The sequence below is a fragment of the Plecotus auritus genome, assembly GCF_963455305.1.
Source record: "Plecotus auritus genome assembly, chromosome: 7".
Lineage (NCBI taxonomy): Eukaryota > Metazoa > Chordata > Mammalia > Chiroptera > Vespertilionidae > Plecotus > Plecotus auritus.
In genome coordinates this window covers 60,024,119-60,050,597 of record NC_137774.1, presented here as the reverse complement: position 1 = coordinate 60,050,597, position 26,479 = coordinate 60,024,119, and the positions used below count along the sequence as shown (strand labels likewise).

Genomic DNA, 26,479 nt, shown 5'->3' with positions numbered 1-26,479 from the left:
GATTTGCTGCCTCCTGAATGCCCCCTACTGGGGATCCAGCCCACAACCCGGGTATGTGCCCTTGACTGGAATCAAACCTGGGACCCTTTGGTCTGGTCTGCAAGCTGATGCTCTATCCCAGAGTTCGGCAAACTGCGGCTTGCGAGCCACATGCAGCTCTTTGGCCCCTTGAGTTTTTAGCAAAGGCCAGCTTAGGAGTACCCTAATTAAGTTAATAACAATGTACCTACCTATATAGTTTAAGTTTAAAAAATTTGGCTCTCAAAAGAAATTTCAATCGTTGTACTGTTGATATTTGGCTCTGTTGACTAATGAGTTTGCCGACCACTGCTCTATCCACTGAGCCAAACCAGCTAGGGCAGTAGCCACATTTTTAAAAGCAAAAACAGGTGAAATAAATTTCATGAATAAATCTTATTTCACCAAACATAACCAAAATATTGTCATTTCAAAAGGTAATAAACATAAAAATTAACAAGATATTTCACAGGACCTTTTTCATGCTGAGTCTGAACTGTGGCGTACTCCCCACTCACAGCACATCCGTTCGGACTAGCCCACCAGGGCCGCGGCTCCGGATGGGACCGCACAGTTCTAGGCTCTTATACTAGCACACTGGACGCTTGGTTCATTGCCATAGTTAACGAAATTTAAGTAATAAAACGACCAATCTCCGAGGGTTTCCCAGGGCCACACACTATGCCAATTGCTTTGCGCAGCTCTGTCACTTAGTCCTGAAACAGCGTGCTCTAAGCCGCACTTGGAGGGCCAGCAAGGCCCGCGCCTCAGCCATGCCGCGTTTGCGCCCACCATGTGGGCTGTGCTCGCAGCCCTTCTGCGGCGTGTAACCTGCACCACGGTACACAGAAGACCCAAGGGAGATGGGTAAGAGCTTTGGAGTCAGAATGGATCCAGGTCCCAGTTCCACTATTTACGAGCTGATGGTCTTGGACAAGATACTTAATCTTTGACGTAGTTTCCGGATATGTAAAATGGGGATAGTAATATATTAGAGCCTTCCTTGTTGTGTTGGGAGAATGAAATAAGCACAAAGGTCTTAAAACGGTGCCCATACAGAGTAAACGCTCAATAAATGTTAACTGCCTTCCTTATTCCCATCACCATAGTGGCCCTTAGTGTCCTCAGAGCCCAGGTGAGAGCCATTTGAATGAGCTGGCACGCATGCCTTCACCCATAGCTGTTCACGGATGCCCACGCATGCCAGGCCCAGGGGCGCAGGTGGAATATGACAGAACATGGCACAGTTACACGCCCCTTCCTGCTCTGACATTTGCAGCCCCGGGGAGGTGGCGCTGGACAGCGACAAATCTGGGCAGTGTGTGTGGGGGGGGTGGGGGAGGTGGCGGCGGGGGAGGGGGCAGGGGCGGGGAGGGTGTCCTGGAGCCTCCCACCTCCACCTGGTGCTGCACTGAGCCCCAGGGCTGCCCAGGGCTCGCACTTCCTGAGAAGGTGCTCCACTCGCTGAGACTTTGCTGAACAGCTTCCCTGGGGGTGCTGTCACTAACAGCTCTTGGAGGTAGTGTCTACCACATCAAAGGAGCAGCACTGCTACCTCCTGCAGCTTTGCACCGGATGGCGGGCGGCGGGGGGCGGGGGGGGGGGGGGGGGGAGGCGCAGAGGAGGCTGTCTCCTTCCCGCATCCTAGCCTCTGCGGGCTGCCTGTAGCCTGGTCTCAAGACTTGCTCCTTTTGTTCAGCAAACACCAGCTTCTGTCACAGGCCAGGCTTTGCACTAGGCCAGTGGTCGGCAAACTGAGGCTCGCAAGCCACATGCGGCTCTTTGGCCCCTTGAGTTTTTAGCAAAGGCCAGCTTAGGAGTACCCTAATTAAGTTAATAACAATGTACCTACCTATATAGTTTAAGTTTAAAAAATTTGGCTCTCAAAAGAAATTTCAATCGTTGCACTGTTGATATTTGGCTCTATTGACTAATGAGTTTGCCGACCACTGCACTAGGCCATGGAATTACACAGTCCCAACCCCCAATATACTCACAGGGCTGCCATGCGCCCAGTGCTGGCACCAGACCAGCACCCAGGAAAGCAGACCGCAGGGTGGGCCCTGGCTGTCCAGATCCTTAGACTGCACTGCCCATTCTGCAGCCACTGGCTCCAAGCAGCTATTTAAACACACGTGACATTAAATGAGAAAATCCATCTAGGCCACCCGGGCACACTTCCCGCTAGGCAGTGCTTGTGGCTGCGGGAAGGGCCAGCAGGCAGGAGTGCTTCCCTCCTCTCACGTGGACCGGGAAGCACTGGCGTGAACCATACACACGGACTCTCATCTCTTTTTGCAGATTAGTGAGCTTGTCGGCTGTGAAATAAAGCCCACGGACACAACGTGCCTGGCCAATATGCTGGAGTATGGATTCAGCAAATTCATTGACAAGTAAGGTGCCGTTCCTTCAGGGAGTGATCAGAAGGCCTGTGAGCTCCCCCAAACCGCCACCACTCACCCCCGTCATTGCCTCCTATCCCAGGAACATGAGGGCAGCCTCCCCTCTGGTGACTGGCCAGGAGGACCTTTCCTTTCACTGACTTGAAAATTTTTAGTTCAAAAAAAATTTAGGTTGAAAGTTTCTTTTTTTTATTGTCTAAAGTTTTACATTTGTCTTCTTTTTCCCCAATTGCCCCCCTCCCCCAGCCATTCCCACCCCAGGCAAGCCCCCCTGCCTCAGTGCCTGTGTCCATTGGTTATGCTAATATGCATGCATACAAGTCCTTTGGTTGCTCTCTACCCACCCCCCTACCTTTTGTCTCTGGATCTATTCTTGTTCATCAAATAATGTTGATCACTATATCCCACATATGAGTGAGATCATGTGATTTTTATCTTTCTCCACCTGGCTTATTTCGCTTAGGTTAAAAGTTTCTTGAACCAGAGATGGAGCCCGCCTCTCTCAGGCTGACTTTGGTACAACCACTTACCCTTAGGGAGCCTCAGAATCCTCCTCTATACCCAAAAACAACAACAACCAGAAGTGGCTGTCTGCCCCCTAAGGTTCTATGGAACCTGGTCACAGGACAGAGGTCACGTGCTCACTCTCCTTCTCCAAACGCCCTGGAGAATGTGTACTATGTGAGTGGGGATGTGTACTGTGTGGTGGGGATGTGTGCTGTGTGAGTAGGATGTGTGCTGTGTGAGTGAGGATGTGTGCTGTGTGAGTGAGGATGTGTGCTGTGTGAGTGAGGATGTGTGCTGTGTGAGTGAGGATGTGTGCTGTGTGAGTGAGGATGTGTGCTGTGTGAGTGAGGATGTGTGCTGTGTGAGTAGGATGTGTGCTGTGTGAGTGAGGATGTGTGCTGTGTGAGTGAGGATGTGTGCTGTGTGAGTGAGGATGTGTGCTGTGTGAGTAGGATGTGTGCTGTGTGAGTAGGATGTGTACATTTGAGTGATGAAATGTACATATGAGTGAGGATGTGTGCTGTGTGAGTGAGGATGTGTGCTGTGTGAGTAGGATGTGTGCTGTGTGAGTAGGATGTGTGCTGTGTGAGTGAGGATGTGTGCTGTGTGAGTAGGATGTGTGCTGTGTGAGTGAGGATGTGTGCTGTGTGAGTAGGATGTGTGCTGTGTGAGTAGGATGTGTACATTTGAGTGATGAAATGTACATATGAGTGAGGATGTGTGCTGTGTGAGTGAGGATGTGTGCTGTGTGAGTAGGATGTGTGCTGTGTGAGTGAGGATGTGTGCTGTGTGAGTAGGATGTGTGCTGTGTGAGTGAGGATGTGTGCTGTGTGAGTAGGATGTGTACTGTGTGAGTGAGGATGTGGAGCAGGGGCCATAGATGGTGGACTGTCCCCTTCTCTCACCCCCCCTTTTCTGTGGAGCAGGGGCCATGGTGGGTAGACCCAGCATAGCAGGGAAACAGCAGGAGTTGTTTTTTAAAGGTAAGGACAGGAAGTAGAGCAAAAACCATCACATAAATCAACAGAAATTCCAAGGTCCATATAAGAAGGAAGCGAGTAATTCTGGAGCACATGAGGAACAATATGGAGTAAACAGCAATGGGAAAGGAGATCTTGCATTACTGGCTGTAGAACAGTGATTCTCACGTGGGCTCCATTTCCCACCCCAGGGGCCATTTGTTATTGCTATTACCGGGGAATTCCATTTCTCTGTCCCTAGTGGGAGTGGGCAATTGGGGAAAAAGAAGACAAATGTAAAACTTTAGACAATAAAAGCATTTCCAGGGCCCCCATGGGAGGAGGAGATGTGGTTGAAGGCTTTATTTCCCTGGAGTTGCGTTCCTTGGGTTCCAAAGTCCCCTCTCCCGTGACCCAGCTCTGACAAGGGCAACGGGGACTCCAGCAGAGCTGAAAGCCAAGCCAGCATCCAGGCTGCCTCCTGGCAGAGCCGCCTGATGTTGCCTCAGGCTGGTCACAGTCCATTAGGCCAATACACGGCATCACCTGGCATGGGCCACGTGGGCCACGAGGGTGCATGCAAGCCGGGAGTCGGGAGAGCAGCAAGAGAGGGAGAGTGCTCCTTTGTTCAGGAGTGAAGTCTCTTTGATTTCTCGCCCTGGCAGTGGCCACGCCCATTCTGGACACTGACCTGTTCCCAGGTGTGACTGACAGTAGGCACCTTCCCACTGGGCATGCGTCTATTGTCCAGTCCCTGCCCCAGCGACAGCGGAACCAGACCTGGAGTGATCCCTGCAGCCTCCTGGAAATCCGTGTGGATGGCGGCCTGTGTTAGCTGCCTCCCCTGCGTGCCTTCCTGTCAGTCATAACCAGCTTATTAACAGTGTCGCCATGACTGGCAATGGGTGGGCTGGGGCAGTGGGCTGTGGCCGGGGAGGTTGCTACCACCCTGCAATGCTCAGGACAGCCCCCAGCACAGAACCAGTGGCTCCTGTTGGTGGGCTGGAGGCTCAAACAGCAGACGTTTATTTGTTCAGCATACTGGGGGCTCAAAGCCCATGATCAAAAAAAGTTGGCAAGTTTACTTTCTTCTGCAGCTTTTCTCCTTGGCTTGTGGCCACCTCTCCCCGTGTCTTTCATTCCCACAGTCATTCCTCTCTGTCTGTCTGTCCTTTCTCCTCTTCTTATAAGGACCGTCCTATTGGATTTGGGGCCACCTCACAGTCTCACTTTAACTTAACTACTCACTAAAGACCCATTTTCAGATGGGAGACCTCCTGTTCCGAGGCCCTGGGGCTAGGACTATGCCTGTGGGGGGACACAATTCAGCCCGTAGTACAGCCCCAATGCCAGTGGTGCGGAGGCTCAGGAGCCCTGTAACGCTGGAGCGCTGGCCCGTCTTCGAGTAGGAGTTCAGTAAAAGCAGGGCTTCCAAAGGCTTCTCTTACAGCAGAGCTGAACTCCCCTTGGCCGAGTTTCTCCCCCGTCACACTGCTGTCCCTACCTTCCCTTCCAGACTGGAGCCCATTGGAGCCACCGCCAGCAAAGAATACTCCCTGGAGAAAAACTTGGAGAAGATGAAGTCGGACTGGGTCAGCATGACATTCAGCTTCGCAAAGTACAGGGACACGGTGAGTCTCGGCCAGCGCAGCCGGGCTACCTGCCGCAGGGTGCAGGGTAGCCCCTTGGAATCGCAACAGACTCGCAGGAGGGTCCCGAACAGCTTTTTAAAAACTTTTTTTCTGAGACATAATCGACACATAACATTATATAGGTTTGAGGTGTAGGGGTGTGGGTTGGATATGTTTATCTATTGCAGTCTTACCACCCCAGGATCACCTCACACCTCTATAGGCACCTGATTTCATCTCTCCTGTGGGGGCAACCATTAGGGTCCGGTCTCTCAGCCGCTTGGAAGGTCAGCACAGTGTTGCTCACTGTCAGCACCGCTGCCATCAGACCCCGCTGCCTGTGTCTGTTACCCTTCCTCGGGCCACCCTGAGGGATGCATTCTCAAATGAGAAATGCCTTTTGATTCAGAGCAACAAGCGGAGCAAGCCTCCTGAATTGGCCTCTCCCAGGGACCCTCCAGCCCCTCCGAAGCTGCCTGGAGTAAATAATACTTCACGCTTCTCAAAAAAAAAAAAAAATCCTGGTTGATTCTTCCTCTCTCCACCCCAAAGTGCCTGGGCATCTGTATTTTTAAGGCACCCTGGACTTTCCAATGTGCAATGCGGATTGAGAACTAAAACCCTAAAGCAAGGGTGGGGAATGTCTGGCCTGCATATGAGACCCACAAAGTCATTTGGTCTGGCCCTGCATTAGGGGTGAGTTCATTAAATGTTTGACCAAAGAGAGCAGGCTCATTTTTAAGTGGATAATTTTGTAGGGCCTGAGAATGATGTTACAAATATCCAAATGGCCCTTGGCAGGGGTTCCCCACCCATGCCCTAAAGGCTCCCGTATCCCTCCTCCCCCGAGGCCACAGGTGATCTTTTCTCTTTTCTCCCATTCAGTTTCAATAGTCACAAGGCCTTGATTTCACCTGGATAAGAACTGCAGATGAGCCAGTGGCAGGGAGGGAATTGGGGGCCTCTTCCAGCAGGACCAGGCGCCTGGCCCCGCAGATCAGATGCGCTGCACTGTCTGCCTGGAGAAGACGCTCCTGGAGGCGGTGGGCTGAGGCGAGGAGTGAGCTGAGAGACCTGGGAACAATAGCTTAGTTCTTGCCAATCCAGGTGTTGACTAGTGCAGCTACAGACCAGGATCAGCATAGCTCAGACATCCCTCCCAGTGCAGAGCGACTAGTAAAAGGGAGGTGGATGAGAAACATAGCCTAGCCCCCACTTAGCCACCAGATGTGGGCTTGAAGGAAGTGACAGCAGAGTGAGAAAGACAGGCCTGCAGCAGGGGCAGAGCCCGGCCAGCCTCCGGCCACAGTGGCCTTGGAGGAAGAGTGTTGTGCATGAGCCTGACCCACTCGTAGACTGTGGCCCAGTGAATGCAGTGGCAGAGGCTCCGAACTTTCTTGGTTCCTGTTGCCTTTTTTGTCATGAATGTCATTCTTTCTTCATGGTTCCACTCCCCAGAGCAAAATAAATCACTCACAGCTTTGTTGTTAAGAAATTAGGTTCAAACAGAAATATTCGTGTCCTGTCACCTTCACTGTTTGAAAAAATCCATAGAAATTTGTTAAAAACATTCAAACCTGTAAAGAATTTTTGTGAGTTTATTTGAGCCAAACTGTCAACAATTGCTGGGAAGCAGAACCTCAACGGATTGGGATAGTGCTCCGGAGAATGGCGGGTTTTCATCTATTTTTATACATTGCAACCAAAGGAGGGGCGTAGGTGGGATACATGAAACCCACTGGTGATAGACTAGAGAGGCGGGAGAAAGCAAAAGGGGGTTGACCCCTGGGATTGATAAGAAGTAAAATGATAGACACATACTTAGGTGGGTGCAGGATAGTCAACAGTCAACAATTAACATGATAACAATAACAATAAAGGAATTTGTGGTATCTGTCCTGGCGCCCTGGCACATTAGGTTGTGCCCCAAGGGGTCCAGAAAAAGAGAAGTTACAAGTTACCCAGACATTTCAAGGGTATGTTATTATAGATGTAAAAAGACAGATAGGCTCAGTTAAGGTAAAGGTTGACCTTGTCAGTGAAGATACCGGCCTAGGAGGTGACTACTCACCATAACTGCTTTAGTTAAAGTTTCATTTCAGACCATCCTTGTGGTTACTTTAGGTCTGAGTTTGCAAGACTGCCACGCAGGCCTTCCCTGTGCTTGTCAGATCAGCATGTGGCCCCTTTCATCCACAAATTGAAAGAAACACATTTGTATTTTCTTTTTAAACATTCCCAGTGATTTGCTGTGAATTCACTGCAGTGCCCTGGGCTCCTCAGCACACAGTTGAGAATCACCATCTGGGCCCGGCCAAGCCGCTGGGCAGGGCCCCTGTGGGCAGCAGGAGAGTGAAGGGCAGGAGGTGGGAGCACAGGGAAGGGCGGAGCTCTGGGCTTGGACCACGTTTGATTTCTTCCACGGAGATGGAAAGTCTGTGTCTTTAAGAACATTTTCAAGGAAGAAAATAGAAATTCCATCCCGTAAGACACGGGTTCCTGCCTCCCTGGGTGGAACTCTGGGCTCCATGTCTATGTGTCAGCCTGCAAGTGACGTGCGTGGCTCTAACAGGGCAGGTGTGTGTCTGCAGGATACGAGCATCCTGTGCGCCGTGGATGACATTCAGCTGCTCCTTGATGACCACGTGATAAAGACACAGACCATGTGCGGCTCCCCCTTCATCAAGCCAATAGAAACCGAATGCCGGGTAAGGTGAAAGGGGGCAGTTTTGTGACATCCGGGTAGCTCTTGATTTCTCGGAGGAGGTAGAAGGTTTTTAAGTTCATCTAACAATCAAATTCATTGTCTCCTGCTTGGAAAAAAGTAACACAAGACTAAAAGCACGTAACCGTCCAAGTAAGCATGTTGCGTGCTGAGCCTGTGCAAGTCTGCCAAAAGGAAACGTGACATGGTTTGAATGTACCAAGTAAAAATGCACTTGGAAAGTATGTGAATATCAGCCAGGCTAGTGTACTCTTGAATGTAAACGCCGGAGGGTAGGCATGTGGCTCATTGTGTCCTGTGTATGGAAGCAGCATAGGCTAAAGGCAAAACTCCCAAGGCCAGACTTTCTGGTTTCAAATTCTGGCTCCCTGCTTATTAACCTTGGGCAAGGCTCTTAAACTGTGTCTCTGTTTCTGCATTTGTAAAGTGTGATGTGTAGTAACATTTCCATCATAAACCCACCTGATTAAATTAGTTTTCACATACATAAAGCACTCAGCCCATCCCTGGTTATAGTAATAATAATCCTATATAATAAAAGGCTAGTATGCAAATCGACCGAACTGTGGAACAACCTGTCACTATGATGCACACTGACCACCAGGAGGCAGACGCTCAACCCAGGAGCTGTCCCCTGGTGGTCAGTGTGCTCCCACAGGGGAAGCACTGCTCAGCCAGAAGCTGGGCTCACGCCTGGCAAGTGCAGCACTAAGGATGTTTGATTGACAGCTTAGACCCGCTCCCCATCAGTTGGACATCCTCCGAGGACTCCCAGACTGTGAGAGGGCACAGGCCAGGTTGAGGGAAACCACCCCCACCCCCCGAGAGTGCACGATTTCATGTACCAGGCCTCTAGTTATACACTAAGTGGCCAGATTATTATGATCTCTGAATGCATAATAATCTGGCCACTCAGTGTACATCCTATATAATAAAAGGCTAATATGCAAATTTTCCCCTCGACCAGGAGTTCGACCAGCAGGCAGGCCGGCCAACCACCCATGTCCCCTCCCCCTGGCCAGGCTGGCCGGACCCCACCCATGCACGAATTCATGCACCAGGCCGCTAATATATATATATATATATATATATATATATATATATATATATATATATATGTATATGTATATGTATATATATATATACACACACACACACACACTCTTAGTGGCCAGATTATTATGCGTTCAGAGATCATAATAATCTGGCCACTCAGTTTATATAATAGTAATATATGATAACTAGTGGCCCGGTGCATGAAATTCGTGCACATTAAAAGGGAATTAATTAGAAGAAATATTGGTATTTGCCCTTTCTCTATAATAGAAGTGTGAGAGATTAAAGGAAATTAGTAAAATGTATATGAAAATAATATATAAATTTAATAAATAAACAGTAACAAAAGGATATAACAACAGAGGCATGATATAAAAACAACAAAAACATGATATGAAAACAACAAAAATATGATTAAAAACAACAGTGATGCAAACAATGACTGATAAAGTGATTAAACTTATTCTAATATTTCCCTGTATACCACATTAAGGGTGAAAACACTTTTGGAGTGCTTGATTAATTTCCCTTATGATAAAGTATTTACAACTTTAACTTTAACGTCACATGCTCTTCGAACTTGAGAGAAAGCAACATATAACTGACCATGTACGAAAACAGGTTCAGGTAGGAATATTCCTACTCTGTCTAGAGTTTGTCCTCGTGATTTATTAATAGTCATCGCAAATGCTGTCATCACGGGAAACTGTCGTCGAATCAATTTAAATGGGAGGCCAGTGTCAGATAGGGACAAATCAATTCTTAGAATCAGAACAGCCTCTCCCTCTGCAGATCCTGTTAATACTTCAGCTTCAATAATGTAAGGTCGTAATCTTTTGATAATAAATCTGGTACCATTACAAAGATCCCATTTACTATTAAGATCTCTCAATAGAATGATGATTGCACCCGCTTTCAATTTTTATTTATGACATGGCATTCCCGAAAGAGTAATACTATTAAGAAATTCGATGGGAAAATTTTCCTTTTCAGCATCATCTGTTGAGTCAATGGAATCATCACTCAAATATGTGTGAAAATCTCCATCAAGTATATCCAAAATTTCTTCATTTAATTTTTGAATGTGCTCATTTTTTGGACAAAGAATCGCACTTTTAGATATATTTTTAATATTATCTATAGATATACTATTTCCAAAGGTAGCTTCATTAATAGATCCATTACAAATCATTTCACAGGGGATTTCAGTAATATCCATTCCTAAATGAAAACTGCTATCAAGTTTGCCATCTCCAAGTTTTACTAACCATTCACTATAAGCAGAACCCTCTGATCTCATATTTGTTGTAAGAGACAACTTTCTGAAACATCCCCAAACATCACAGTACTTTAAACTCGTTTGTACTATGGCCGATCGCATAGCATGCAGTACAATACTGAGACATTGTCGAAAATCCCCTCCAAGAAGGAGAACTTTCCCACCAAATACAACATTGAAATTCATAATTTCTCTTAGTAATCTGTCTATGGGCTGGATGCCATGGTGCATTCATCAATAATGAGAAGTTGGGCCTTTTTAATAGTTTTAGCAACTTCACTGTTTATATCGAGTCTAGAAATTGAAATTTCATTTAATGGAATTGGTAATTTATATTGGGAATGAAAGGTTCTTCCACCGAGAAGTAACTTTGCAGCAATTCCTGTAGATGCTTTGGGTAAAACAGTACCACCACGACCTCTAATATAATGTATTAAAACTTTATACAGATGTGGGGAGCAGCTACAGGATTTGGACAGGTTTAAGCCTTGGACTGATGAGAGGGCACAGTCCTCTCATTGCCACGTGCAAGTCCCAGCTTGGAGGGCAGGGCCCTTTCAGCACAATTATAGCTAACAGCTATAGTTGTGGGCTTGAACCTATGGTCTGAACATGTGCCTAAGTGATGTGGGCTTGATAGAGTTCAGATTCATGTAGTTGAGTAGGATTGAAAACCAGGAGAATGTTGTAAACATCCTGATCACGCCCTTACTTTGCCTCGTTGCATCTGCTATAAAATAAAGACACGGCTGGTAGACGCGGTCGCTGTCTCTCAGAGAAGCAGCGTCCCGCCGAGACCCAGCTTTCATTCTCTTGTTTGTCTTTTCTAAGCCTGTCACCACCCCCACTCAGGGTCATCCTTGGCCGTGCCGGCACGGCACATACAGGTATGCAGGTGAATAGGATTCCTAGCTGGCAGGCCCCTGACAGCAAGCTTGCCACCTGTCGATTCCGTGAGGAATGGGGCTCCCTCCTCCCTCCTGTCAGGGTCCGGGGTGCAGGTGAATGGGGTTCCTGGCTGGCAGGCCACTGACAGCAAGTTATCCAACAGCAGATTCTGTGAGGAATGGGGCTCCCTCCTGTCAGGGTCTGGTTTGAAGGCCGGCCACGCCCCCTCAGCAACCCAGGACTGACTGACTGCAGCTGGGAGTTCCTGGTGAGGTTGGGTTCTTCCCTCAGGCCTGGGGGGAAACAGCTCAGGGAGGGCACAGCCATTGCTGTGGCAACCCAGGACTCAGTGCCTCCAAGCTCCGAAGGCGGGTTCCTGCCTCAAACCTCCTTCTTTAATGAATCTATTAATGAAGCTACCTTTGGAATAGCTTGGGGAGGGTGCAGCCTTTGCCAAGGCGACCCCTGCAGGACTGACTTCCTTCCAGTTGGTCGAACTTCTGCCATGATGGTGTTACACCCTGGCTCTTTATTATAGAGATATTATAGAGATTAATACTGGTGTTATTATTATTCCACCAGAATGCAAGCTCCATGAGGGCAAGGACTCCCTTGTTTCATTCATTGCTGTATTCACATTGCCTAGAACAGTGTCCAGAACATAGGGGCACTCGACAAGTGTTTGCTAAACAAAGGAAAGAGTGAATAAATAGTTGTGTGATGCAGGGTGGCAAGTTAATGACTCAGATATAAAATGCTAACTTCGCAGAAGTGGGAAGAAAAGCTAGTCCGTGTGCAGGACATTTTGGATGCCTGGTTAAAATGCCAAGCCACTTGGCTGTACCTGGAACCGATCTTCAGCTCAGAGGACATCATAGCCCAGATGCCAGAAGAGGGCAGGAAGTTTGCTACCGTGGACGGTTACTGGAAATCCCTCATGTCCCAAGCGGTAAGCTTCCACCTCCCAGCACCTCTCACCAGCGGGAGCCTGGGATACAACACAGATGCTCCTCGTTGTACCTTGTAGCCAGGCCCCTTCAAACTTGTAAGCAAGCTAGATTTTTGAAAATTTGATATTGTATATTTTTCCAATTTCAAAAGTTGTTATTAAAGGTTTAATCGTGGATATATGTAATATAGAAAGTGGAGGCCATGATATCCCCCCGTCCCCAGAAGGAGCACTTAGCAGCTGTGTGACTTAGCTGTCATCCCATGAGGGGAAGACTGTTTATTGCAGGTAAAGCTTTTACAGATCGAGAATCCTTTCAGAATTCAAATGATTGTCCATATTCAGTTACGCAGACATTTAACAGACGTTTATTCAGTACCTACACTGACCCAGACATTGTACCAGGAGTCAGAAAAACACTTAAATATAACAAGAATATGATATCTGCCTTCATATTTCACTGCTTTGTGAGGAGACAGACTTAGATACATAAGAGCTATCATGGAAGTTATGCAAAAAGGTTTTAGAAGGCAGCAAAGTGATTTAGTGCCCTGGGCATGGCAGAGAAGGCCTCCAGGAGGTGACACTGGGAACAGGCCTCGAAGTGTGAGTGCACTGGGTGGACAGGTATCGGGGTACCCATTAAGAGATGAATTTTTTCCTTTTGGAAGTCAAGTGTGCTCAAATTGGGGCGCATTTATAAAGAATTTGTCTCAAGGGAACTTATCTGCCCTATTGTTTGTAGGAATGAGTTAAGTGGTCATTTATATCACTCGGCCATCAGAGCCAATTTGCATGATATCCTGCTTTCTCCAACTTCATATTAGCTGAGATTCAGGGTTGCAAGTAATGGAAACCAAGGCAGCTCAAACAAAAAGACTGAATGGGTGTCTCATGGAAGCCGAGGGCAGAAAGTGTGTAAAGGAAGCTCTGGGCCCCAGTGGTTCCTCAGGAAATCCTGGAGTGCACTTTCCGTGCTGGCTTCCTCTCCTGCAGGCTGGCGTGCTCTGCCACTGGTCACATCATGGAAGCTGATCTTCACGCAGCAGCAAAGCCCTCCTTTTGGGGCCAGCCAGGCTAGTGAGGGTGTCATCATCCGAATTCCAAATCCCAGCAGTTAAAATAGTGTTGTCTTGGTTGGCTTCAGTTGCCTAACCCTAGCCCCGTAAACCCCAGCCAGAGGAGCAGGGTCCTGCCACATGAGCGTTCTCGCTTTGGGATTGGGAGACACATCATCAGTTGAGGTGCTGGTCACACACACATAATGACCGCTCTCGGAGTCTGGGAGCCCCTCGTGAGTCCCCTCCTCTGGTGGAACCTAGGTGAAAGATGCCAGGGTCCTGATGGCGGCCGACCAGCCTCGGATGGCTGAGAAGCTTCAGGAAGCTAACACTCTGTTGGAGGACATCCAGAGGGGGCTAAACGATTACTTGGAGAAGAAGAGACTGTTTTTCCCCAGGTACTCGTTACTGTCCTTCTTGACCCGTACATAGGTAAATGAAAGTTTTCATACTGCGAGTTGGCTTCTATCTATTCCATGTTCTTTGCAGGTTTCCCATTCCCTGAGACACTCTCAGGGGTGAGGATGCTGCATGACTGTAACTTAGAGGGAGGTTGAATAGGCACCAGTGGGACCAATGCCACACTTTGGCCGACCAGCATGGTCAGTACCCAACTAGGGGAGTATTGTCATGGGGATTAAGGACCCGGACCTTGGAGTTAAACAGACCTTAGTGTGAGTCCCAGTTCTTCCACTTCTGAGTCCACCCCAGCCTCGGGTTCTCCCTGTAAGAGAGATGGGACAAGGCCCTGCCTCGTGCACCTGCTGTGCATTTCAAATGCGACAATGCATGTAAAGCACCCAGGTCCCAGACCACGTGCTCGTGAAATGCCAGCTAAGTGTTTTGCTATCAAATTTTGTCGTTTCTGGTAGGGATGTTTATAAATGTTTGACTCTTTTTTCTATAAGAACCAATGTTCTTCTGCATAAAGGTCAGGCGGGTCCCAGGAAGGAGGGTCCTCACCCCTGACCATCTGTCACATCTCGCTGACCATGCGTGGTCACTCCATGGCATTTTATTCTAATTAGGATACAAATTTGATCCTAACTTGCCTTTAAGGAACTCACACCTTAGTGTCCCCTACATGGAGACAAAGTTAGTTCTCTGCTTTCCACCCCAAAAAAGTGGGTTGTTTAGGGTTCAGAAATGCCCTTGGCATGTATTTAAGGCAGTATTGTCCAGTAGAACTTCACTCAATGACAGAGATGTTCTACCTATACTTGTGCTGTGCAGTGTAATAGCTGTGAGCCACATGTGGCTATCCAGCACTTTAAATGTGGCTAGTGTAACTGAGAAGGAAATTTTTAATTTATTTAGTATCCTTTTTAAAAATATATATTTTTATTGATTTCAGAAAGGAAGGGAGAGGGAGAGAGAGAGAGAAACATCCATGATGAGAGAGAATCATTGAGCAGCTGCCTCCTGCATGCCCTCTACTGGTGATTGAGCCCGCAACACGGGAATGTGCCCTTGACCAGAATCAAACCCCGGACCCTTTAGTCCTCAGGCCAATGCTCTTCCACTGAGCCACACGGGCCAGGGCTATTTAGTATTCATTTTAAAATATAAATAGCCACAGGTGTCTAATGCCTTCAGCACTGGTAACACAGAGCAGGAAGAGTGGACGGAGCCTCTATTTGAAAGCACAAAACTTGGGGAAAGGACATTTCTAAGATTTGGGCTCCTAGTCCTACACCCATGGCTGTTGTTCCTCATAAAGTGCAGGCACAGGGCTTAACCGTGTACCAGGACGTGCTCTGAGTGCTTTGTATGTATTAACCTGGAACTACTATTTTTATCTCCACTTTATACATGAGGAAACAGTCACTTGGGAAAAAACACAGTACTGGCAAGTGGAAAAGCTAGCATTCAATTCCAGGTTGTCTGGATGAGATATTTAACTTCTCTGAGCCTCATTTCCTTTCTAGGTTAAATGCACACACATCTCAGTATTTCTGTATGCCTTCTTATGGAATAAAATTAAGCACTCTCAGCATGAGATTAGGTGTGAATATTGTGGTCATTGTTGTAATCCATCCTATACAGTGAAGACCCTAATTATATGGTCCCTCATTATGGGCCTCTCAGCCTAGTGGTCACTGTAGAGGTTTGTTCCTTGAACATTTGCTGAAGGTTTGTGGTGGCTGCCTTTAGGCCTCAGCAAGAGAATGAAGCTATTGTATTATTTGTACATTTTTTAAATTTTATTTTTAATCCTCACATGAGTATATTTTTTTTCCATTGCTTTTCAGAGAGAGTAGAAGGGAGGGAGGGAGGGAAAAAGGGAGGGAGAGAGGAGAGAAGGAGAGAGAGACAGAGAAAGAGAGAGAGAGAGAGAGAGAGAGAGATCAACTGGCTGCCTCCCGGGGGCTCAGAAAACAAACCACAACCCAGATACATGCCCTTGACCAGAAATCGAACCCGAGACCCTTTAGTGGGCAGGCTGATGCTCTAACTGCTGAGCACACTGGCCAGGGCTTATTATTTGTCATTTCAAACAAGATAAAGGCCCTGCATGTAAGTAAGTGCTTTACTCACATGTGCTTCCCTTTCACGCCTGTCATGCCTGGAGACAAGGACAGGAAAGAGCCTCTCTCCTCTTAAGTGGCTCTAAGCATTGCCTGAGCATTAGAGTCACCTGGGGTTTCATTTTTACTTTGTAATTGCATTTGCCAGGGTGACATTGGTTAATAACATTGTCTAGGTTTCAGGTGTACGATTCTATAACCCATCATCTGTATATTGTATTGTGTGTTCACCATCCAAAGTCAGGTCTCATTCCGTCACCACTTATCTATCTCCCCTCTACAACCTCTTCTACCTGCCCCTACCTGGGGTTTTAAAATATATGGATCCTCAGACCCAACCCCAGGTCACTTCTATATGAATCTTTGCAGTAGAGTCTCGGCATTGGAATTTCAAAACAAGGTCAGCAGGTGATTCTGAAGTGTGGCCAAGGCTGAGAACCACTGCTCTGTTCTGTTTTCTTTCAAAAGAAAGCACCCCACCCCCAACCCCAGCCTGATTAAACTCAGATATACCGGCCTCATCATTTCTCCTGCTCTCAGAGTCTAACAGTTAGACTCTAATCAGCCGTGGGCAAACTACGGCCCGCGGGCCGGATCCAGCCCGTACGGCTGTTCTATCCGGCCCACGGAGCCGAAAGAGCGGAGGGTTCTCTTGCTCTCCCCTCCGCTCCTTTACTTTGAATTTATATTAGTTCACACAAACACTCCATCCATGCTTTTGTTCCGGCCCTCCGGTCCAGTTTAAGAACCCATTGTGGCCCTCGAGTCAAAAAGTTTGCCCACCCCTGCTCTAACTCATCCCCGCCCTCCAGGCCCCAGAGGCAGATGGTAAGGGAGAGTCCTCGGAGAAGAGCCTAGCACAGCTGTCTGCTGGCACCATCTCCCTGTGGAGAGCAGAGCCTTGTTGGGAAAACGAGTTCTTTTTTTTTTAATATATTTTTTATTGATATTTTACAGAGAGGAAGGGAGAGGGATAGAGAGTTAGAAACATCGATGAGAGAGAAACATCGATCAGCTGCCTCCTGCACACCTCCTACTGGGGATGTGCCCGCAACCAAGGTACGTGCCCTTGACCGGAATCGAACCTGGGACCTTTCAGTCCGCAGGCCGACGCTCTATCCACTGAGCCAAACCGGTTTCGGCCGGAAAACGAGTTCTTAGAAGGGATTCAGTTGCTGTGCTCCTTTGCTTTGAAACAGGTTCTTCTTCCTGTCGAACGATGAGCTGCTGGAGATCTTGTCGGAGACCAAGGACCCCCTCCGCGTGCAGCCGCACCTGAAGAAGTGCTTCGAGGGCATCGCCAGGCTGGAGTTCACGGACAACTTGGAGATTGTGGGCATGATCAGCTCGGAGAAAGAAACCGTTCCCTTCAAACAGAAAATCTACCCGGCTCAAGCCAAAGTAACTGTCCTTACCCATGCGTGTTCTTTCCTCCACAGCCGAGCGAACAGAGGTAGCACGCATGCTGGTTAGGCATGTGGACCTGGCTTCAGTCGCCTGGGGTGGGACATGGGGGCTCCACAACTGATGACTGGGTGACGGGAAGTGATCCACCGTCCAGAGCCTCGGTCTGCCCATCTCTACATTGGAGAGTATATGCCTCGCTGTGCACACTAAGCTGTGGAAGGATTTTAGCTAAAGGTGATGTGGAGGCAGTAGCAGGAGTCAGGTCCAAACTGATGCCGTTCCGATTTCCATGAGCAGAGCCCAGTTAAAAGTAATTTGGTTAGACAGCTTGCTGGGCAGGTGTCTTCAAAGCCCAGTGAAGCGTGGAATCAATGCCACTTAACGCTGAGCTTTATACATGTGTCCTTGTATATGGAGTAAAGTGTGACCGCTTCTGCTCCTGCCGGACATGACAGCGCGCACATGGCCGTGGGGCACCCTAGGCCTGCCGTTGCCGGCTGCTTCTGCCACCCAAACCCCAGCCAGCTCGGGAGCCGCAGTCACCAGCCACGGACCGGGAATTCCGGAACTGAGCGATTGGCTGCACGTTAGTTACCTGTGGGGCTTTGAAAGAAACCAGATGCCCAAGTTCCATCCCAGGTCCCATCCCTGGTTACAGTTGGGAGCAGGAGGCAGGCCTCTGTGCCTGGTTTTGGTTTTGGTTTTCCGATCTCCAGATCATCCCCTGGCACAGCAAATTTGGGAACCATGGGAATAAGGAAAGAACTAAAACTGTTCATTAGAAATAAGCAGTTTGTTTTATTAACTGAATTAGAAATGTCGTTTCCTCCTGAGAATTATCTGTTTCAGAAAGTGATGTGAAAGAAATGCTTGTTAAAACCCCTTATTGCACCTTTTACAAGACACACACTTCCTAGAACACAGGAAATAATGTAAAACAAATAGTGAAAATATTGGCTGAAAGGGGAGTGTGGAGGGAAACCTTTCCTCTACCCTCAAGGTTATGTTGTTATATCGGAATTCAGTGAGCCAGACAGAAGACACCGTAAACTAAGGGCTGAATTAGGAGTCTTTATTGCAAAAGCCGGCGACCACGAAAGGACTAATGTCTCTCCAAACCTCGCGGCCCTGAATGAGCTCAGGGGTTAGCTTATAAAGGCAAAAACCATATCCTGGTTGGAACAAAGGGTGAAGCTGTGCTTAGCCAGCGGTATTACAGAAGCTAAGTTGAGCAACGTTAAGCTTATCTTCGGGCGCATCTGGGGGTGTTGTTTCCTAGAGCCTAACAGAACAATGACACCTGCGTTCAGTGGAGGATTTCTGAGCAGAGGTTCTCACGGGAAATACAAAATGGAAGTGGGGAGCAAAATGGAGTAACTCTTGACAGGACCTATTGTTCATTCCCCGCTGGTTTTACGTACAAGAGTAAAATCGTTGACTCTTCTAACTTATTGTTAGGTAGAGGATCATAGTGACTTCTGAGGACCATTAGCTTGACTGAGTTAATTCTCTGCTGAATGAAGTTGGCAAAACAATTTATAAGCAGGGACCCATAATGAGGGCAAGGAGTAATAAGGTTAAAGATCCTATAGCGGCAGATAGGAGGGTAGTTAGCCAGGGAGACCAATTAAATCTCTGGAACCAATTTTTAGATTGTTCTAGTTTTGTTTTTTTGCTGTGTGTGTTTTTTTGTTTTGTTTTTTGTTTTTTCACAATTTTCTATGTTCTTTCATACTAGGGATAGGCTTTCTTGTATTACCCCTGAGTTGTTGGCATGAAAACAGCAATTTTCTCCTAGCGCAGTGTAGAGTCCGCCCTGCTGGAGAAAAAGGAGGTCTAGGCCCTGTCTATTTTGGAGAACCATCTCAGCTAGAGAGTTTATTTGCTCATTTAGCTGGGAGATGGAGCTCTTGAGGTGGCTTAGGTCAGCATTTACTTCCCTAGTGAGTTCTTCTATATTAAGGTCCCCTCTTACTAGGGCTGATGTCCCGAAGGTCGCAGAACCCACAATTCCTAATCCAATTAAGAGGGGGACTATGATTGGGGCCCTCTTCCACCATGGTAGGGATGGTGGAGGATAGATTAAGGTTCTGCCCTCATCCCCGTTGTGTAGGAATACTTGGGGAAGTACATATACAAGGATATAGAGTAAGGTTTTTGAGTGATTACTGAACTTGTAAGTGGAGGCACACTGAGTTAGGCTGTCTGTGCAGGCTAGCCAAGTCTGGTTCGAAGCCCGATAGAATAGTACTGCTATTTACCTTGGTACTGCTTTTTACCGTAATTATGGTGTTGCAGAGGTCTAAGAAGGGGGACCTTTGGAGGTTATAAGTAGAGGATACTAGACAAGTGCCTTCCCCCTGAATGTCCCCTAGGGTTAGTCTTGCTTGGTCCCAATGGCACTCCTCGGCGTCTATGATGAGGTTGAGGGATTTGGGGACCTCTATTCCTATAGAATAGGGGGCTTGGAATTTAAGCATAGCCAGCAATCAGCCCCTAGATCTGGTAAAAAGGGAAGGCTCCCATGAAGGGGTAGGGTGTGGTGGCAGGGAAGGTAGGGCTGGTGGATCGGTTGAAGGGGATGGGACTAGGGGTCGCCTGGTCAGGATAGGTCTAACTGGGATGGGTAAGGCTAACTCAGTGAGAGGGCCTATAGGTTTCCTGGGTGAGGTCTGGGCTCACCTTTGGATGGTGAAGAGGGCACCCGGGTCTCTTCCTGATACATATAACCTTATTCCCCAAGTTCTCCCAGTATTGCAGGAGCGATCCTGGGTATTTTGGGGTTTGAACTCAACAGGGTTGCAGTTGTCTATTGTGCAGGTCCTGGGTTTAGAGATCCTCTGGAATTTGAGAAAATAGTCTCCATCCCTATGGTAGTTATCAATAGTTGAGAGGGTTTCGCAGCCCCAATGAGGACAGAAAAATTCCCTAGGATTTAGACATTGATAACTGACCTTGCCAGTTCCCTGACACATATAAATGCCTATGGTTTGATGTGTTTTCTCTGCATAGACTGACCCACATGCCCAGCTGCAAGTTGAGTCATAGGTGATTGTTCCTTCCTGGGTAGTAACCAGAATGGGATTACTGTTAGTGGGTTAGGGCAGTGGTCGGCAAACTGCGGCTCACGAGCCACATGCGGCTCTTTGGCCCCTTGAGTGTGGCTCTTCCACAAAATACCACGGCCTAGGCGAGTCTATTTTGAAGAAGTGGCGTTAGAAGAAGTTTAAGTTTAAAAAATTTGGCTCTCAAGAGAAATTTCAATTGTTGTACTATTGATATTTGGCTCTGTTGACTAATGAGTTTGCCGACCACTGGGTTAGGGGAATATGCCAGGATGACATCCTAAAGTACAGAGGTCAATAGTGAGTTGGATGCCCCCCCACAGTTGCTCTGTTACGTTTGCCAGTACCTCCCCTGTTACCCCATTTCTGAGTTCCCATGTCCATTTTGGAGGAGATCTATGGGGGTTCCCCTCTATAGAGAATGTAAAAAGAGTTATGATTGCAGTACACGCGAGAGTCTTAGCTTTAGAGGGTCTGATGAGGAGTCCTGGATTCTCCATTCTGCCTTAGCCACCTGGAGTTGGGTATGGTGGAGCCACGTCAGGATGCTACTGACCTTTACTGCAGTGGGGGTAGTCAAGATGATGGTGTACGATCCCTTTCGGGTGGGAGTCAATCCCTGGGCAGTGAATTTCTTTACCCACACAGAGTCACCAGGTTGGAAGGGGTAGACCAGGTCAGAAGTTGGTACAGGCAGGGCATCCCAGACACTCTTATGAATTCCTTTCTGGGTGGACTATAAGGCCTGTAAGAACTTGAGTAAATATTGGTTATGGATTTCAGCTTTTATTTCTTCCCAGAGCTTGGGAAGTATGGGAGGCGGTCTCCCAAACATAATTTCATATGGGGAAAACCCCTCCCGGTATGGGGTGCACCTTGCCCTGAGTAGGGCAAAGGGGAGTAAGGTGGCCCAGTTTTCACCGGTTTCTAAGGTAAATTTGGTGAGGACCTCTTTTAAAGTTCCTATTTATGCGTTCTACCTGCCCAGAGCTTTGGGGCCGATATGCGCAATGTAGTTTCCAATTAATATTTAACGTTTCTGCTATGTCCTGTGAAATTCTAGCTATACAGGCAGGTCCATTGTCCGACCCTAAAGTTATAGGTAGGCCAAATCTGGGGACTATCTGAGTAACTTTTTAGCTACAATGATGGCAGTTTCTGTTCTAGTCTGATAAGCTTCAACCCATCCTGAGAAGGTGTCTATGAAAACTAAGAGATATTTACACCCTGCTGCTGGGGGCTTGATCTCAGTGAAATCTAATTCCCAGTGTTCCCCTGGGGAATTTCCCTGAGCCCGGATTCCTGTTGGGGGTCTCTTTCCCTGCTTGGCATTCACTTGAGTGCAAGTGATGCATCGGGAAATAATGCTGACTATTATCTAGGTTGGGTATGTAGTATCTATCTCTTAGGAGTTCTGTAAGCTTGGGATGGCCTAAATGAGTGGACTGCTGTAACTGGTTAACTATTGTCCGACCTAGAGCCTCAGGAACCAAAAGTCGGCCATCCGGTAAGGTCCACCATCCTTCCTGGTTTTGGGAGGTTTGTTTCTGTCTAGCTAGTTTTTGTTCCCTTTCTGAGTAAGTCAGTGATGCAGGTAAATCAGGATTAGGCAAGGTTACTAGGATCTGTAGGGGCCCTACTGGTTTTAGGGCAGCTTCCCAGGCGGCCTCATCCACAACCCGGTTCCCTTTTGCTTCTAGGGAGTCCCCTTTCTGGTGTCCCTTGCAGTGTAATAATGCCACCACCTTGGGTAGCCAGATGGCTTCTAGTAGGGCCAGAATCTCTTCCTTATTTTTAATGTCCTTCCCGGCTGAAGTTAAAAGTCCCCTTTCCCTGTAAATAGCACTGTGTACATGCGCTGTTGCAAATGCATATCTGCTGTCAGTGTAAATTGTTACTGATTTGCCTCTTGCCCATTGAAGAGCCCGGATTAAAGCAATTAGCTCAGCTTTTTGTGCTGATGTCCTGCGAGTAAGCACCTGGGACTAAATAATGCATTCCAGAGTAACTACCACTGCCACCACATACCTGATTCCTTCTTGGACATAGCTACACCCATCTGTGAACAATACCTCGTCTGGCGATATTAGTGGAGTGTCATTTAAGTCCAGGCGTGCCATCTGTACCATGTCTATGACCTCTAGGCAATCATGTATAGGTTCTTCTGGGTCATCGTCTGGGAGTAAGCTGGCTGGGTTAACGGCAAGTGTCTTGTGGAATCTGATGTGGGGTTGGTCGAGTAAGAGAGCCTGGAACTGGTTGATTCGAGTGTTAGACATACAGTGTTCTAGCGTGCTTCGGAGTAGGGCCTCAACCGCATGTGGAGCAGTTAGGATTAGTTCCTGTCCTGGAGTTAACTTATCAGCTTCTTTGATAAGCATAGAGGTGGCTGCTACCACCCGAAGGCACGCAGGCCAGCCGGATGCAATGGGGTCAAGTTTCTTGGACAGGTAGGCTACTGGCCTTTTCCAAGGCCCAAAACTTTGGGTGAGGACCTCTTTGGCTATGCCCCTTGTCTCACATATGTAGAGGTGGAAGGGCTTGGTCACATCTGGCAGTGCTAGAGTAGGAGATGATGTGAGGGCAGTCTTTAATTTTTCAAAGGCTTGCTGCTCTGTTTTCAAACCACTCTAATGGTTGCATTCCCCCTGTACTGGAGTATAGGAGCTTAGCAATGTCTGCAAACCCCAGGATCCAACTGCCCCTAGGAACTCTCGTAACTGCCTCTTATTCTTGGGTGTGGGGATTCGCAGGATTGCCTCAACCCGACTGAGAGAAAGAGTTTGTTTTCCTTGGATGATGTTGTATCCTAGGTATGTGACCATGGGGTGCAGAGTTGAGCCTTTTTTGGCTGATACTCTGTATCCTAAGATTTGTAGGATTTCTAGAAGACCTTCAGTCACCTCCCAACACTTGGCTTCAATGTCAGTAGCAAGGAGAAGGTCATCTACATACTGTAGTAAAGTACACTAGGGGTGTGCATGCCAAAAAGTGAGCAGGTCTGAGCTTAGGGCTTCATCAAATAAGGTGAGGGAATTCTTGAACCCTCGTGGGTCCAAGTCAATTGCCCTGAGAACCCCACCTCAGGGTCCATCCATTCAAATGCAAAAATGGGTTGGCTTGCAGGTGCCAGGGGGATGCTAAAGAATGCATCCTTTAGGTCTAGGACAGTGTAGAACTGATGCTCAGGAGAGAGGAGGCTCAGGAGAGTGTAAGAGTTAGGGATGGTCAGGTGTATGGGTTCACCTGCTTATTTACTTCCCTCAGATCCTGTACCGGCCTATAGTCTTTCGTCCCAGGTTTTAGGACCGGGAGTAAGGTGGTGTTCCAAGGGGAATAGCAAGGGATAAAAATGCCTGCTTCTTGTAGTCTGTGGATGTGTGTGGCAATGCCCCGCTTAGCCTCTAGGCTCATAGGATACTGCTTTACCTGAGCCAGTGTTGCGGTAGCTATTAGCTGGACCACAACAGGGGTTTGGTGACTTGCCAGTCCTGGAGGGTTGTTCTCCACCCATATTGTGGGGAAGAGTTGCTGTAGCCTTTGCAGGTATGCAGAGGGCTCACTGGCGGGTCGATCTTCTAGAGGCAATTATTCCTGTAAAAGATACTCCTCTGACAGAGGGCGGGTGAGTAGGATTCTGGTAGGAAAGGAACCTTGATCTGGTGGGTCCACGGTAAGGTGGGCCTTGTCCCCTTCAAATGAGATGGTGGCCTGTAGCTTCTGTAGGAGGTCTCATCCTAATAGGGAGTAGGGACACTCTGGGTTACAGTGCTCTTTCCAAGGTCTACTGTCCTTTTTGAAGTCCATGGGCAAAGGGTTGATTTTCCAGTGGCCCCCTGGATAGAAGTCTTCTTGGTGGTTACTGGTCCCATAGGCTCAGTCAGGACAGAATAGGTAGCACCAGTATCTACCAGGAAGCTAACTGGCTTGCCCACTATGTGTAATGTTACCCTGGACTCCTGGGGGCTAACTGAATGGAGCCCCAGCCCCATCAATCTTCCTCTAGATTCAGGACCCTTGAGTCCTGTGGCTGCCTTTTCCTGTCCCCATTGTGTCGGTCGGGGCAGTCTCTCTTCCAGTGTCCTTCTTTTCTACAATAGGCACACTGGTTTTTCCCTAACCGGGGTCTATGTCCTTGCTGTTGGTCTTTTTGTAAACCCTTTTTCTTTTGGGGATTCATTTCTTTTAGAGCCGCTACAACTGCCCTTGCTAGTCTCTTATCCTGTTTCTCCTGTGGGGAGTCTCTATTGTTGAATACCTTTTGGGCTACTTCAATTGAGACTGATCCATGACCTGGAATCCCTCTAATTTTTTAAGCTTCTTCCTTATGTCTGGTGCTGACTGAGTTACAAAGGCTAGATTGAGTGCCCTTTGGTTTTCTGGAGCATCTGGGTCAATGGGAGTGTAAACTCTGTAAGCTTCACAAAGGTGCTCCAGAAAAGCCGTGGGTGACTCTTGGGGTCCCTGAGTGACCTTGAAAAGTTTTGAAAAATTTGTGGGTTTTTGGGCTGATAGAAGAACCTGATAAAAGAACACGGTGAAAAGTGTCCAGGGCAGCCCTTCCTCCCGCCAAGTTGGGGTCCCAGCGGGGCCTGAGGGATGGGAAAACCTCTTCTACCCGATCCTGATTTTCCTCAAGTGAACCTCCTCCTGGGCCTAGAGTGGTTTTTCTGGCCTCAAGCCAAATTCTGTCTCTCTCTTTCTAAGTGAAGAGAGTGACGAGGAGCTGCTGGCAGTCATCCCAGGTTGGCCAATGGGTATGAAAGACAGATTCTAGGAGACTAATTAGGGTCTGAGGCTTCTCAGGAAATGGGGGGGTTTGAGTTTTCCAGTTATAGAGGTTGCTCGTGGAGAATGGGACATAGACCAAAAAGGGCTGCCCTCCCTGGTTTCCCTCTGTGGGGGGGGGGGCCTCCCTCAAGGATAGGATAGAGTCCTCAGTCACAGAGGACCCAAGACCACCCTCTCATGCCTGACTCCGGGTTGCGGGTGGTGAAAAAGGTGAAGCCTATACCCCTTCGTGAGGTGGTTGGGACACTCGCACTTCCTCAGGAAGAGGTAGCGGCGAGGGCTGAGGTGGAACCTGGGGGTTGTACAGGGGAGGCAGGTCTACTTCCTCTGGAGTCAGAGGGAGGACCGGGACCCGCATATATGGGGCTATTTTTCTAGCCCCTTCCCCTGCTAAGAGAATACGAACTCCAGCCTGTAGAGCACAGTTTTTCAGCTATGGGGGTGGGGTCTGGACTAGGTTTAACCATTGATCTATGTATGGGAATTGATCTGGGTGCCCCGGGTCCCCAGTGACCACATTCCAGACTGCCTTGACAAGCCTGGAATCGAAAGATCCTGTGTCTGCCAACCCACTCCAAACATGGGCCACTCCAATTCACATAAGGTCCTCAACCTGTCCTTTGAGAACTTTATGCTGTACACATCATCGGAAAAATCTTGCTTGAAATGCCTTAGCATACACCCTAAGGGTGTCTTAGCTGTACTGGGTCTTCCCCACCGCCCCCCCCCATAGTGAGGCAGAGGGAAACAATCCCAACTGAGAGGAGAGAGAGAAAGAACAGGATCTTCGGGGAGGACCAGAGGCAGTAGAAGTCCTCCCTCTCAGAGGCTGGGGAGTGACCTGTGGAAAGAAATGACTTTATTTGGATAGGGAAAGGATACAGAAGAAGAAAAATGTATGGAGGGTGACCTCTAGTGGACTGAAGTCCACAAATGAACGTTGGTAAAAGAGGTCAGTTATCCAGGAACAGATAGAATCAGGGGTCAGAGAAACAGGAAAAAACAAGTTATATCTTCAAGGAGAATCCACGCAGACACAAAAATGACAGACAAGACAAACAGGGCCCATCAAATAGTTTCAGTTTGAACAGTTCTCACAAATTCATGTGAGGCCAGTTCCCAGGATCTGGACTAACATCTTAGAGAATCTGCCAAGGAAGTCACGACTCTGTCCAGTCCTTCTCTTGACAACAGATTGACTAGTCACAGATAC

The 26,479-nt window shown here is 48.0% G+C and overlaps 1 protein-coding gene across 2 annotated transcripts in view; it reads left to right on the top strand.

The window, feature by feature from the left end:
* DNAH3 (dynein axonemal heavy chain 3) overlaps positions 1-26,479 on the top strand; it is a gene marked incomplete at its 5' end in the record, with an annotated part of 199,493 nt that overhangs the window by 59,275 nt on the left and 113,739 nt on the right. For both annotated transcript variants that reach the window (XM_080680101.1, XM_080680100.1), the window contains 6 exons: positions 2,320-2,411; positions 5,403-5,517; positions 8,109-8,225; positions 12,235-12,414; positions 13,737-13,873; positions 17,203-17,404. In XM_080680101.1, coding sequence (XP_080536227.1) covers positions 2,320-2,411; positions 5,403-5,517; positions 8,109-8,225; positions 12,235-12,414; positions 13,737-13,873; positions 17,203-17,404 — 843 coding nt within the window. The remainder of the gene's footprint in view (positions 1-2,319; positions 2,412-5,402; positions 5,518-8,108; positions 8,226-12,234; positions 12,415-13,736; positions 13,874-17,202; positions 17,405-26,479) is intronic.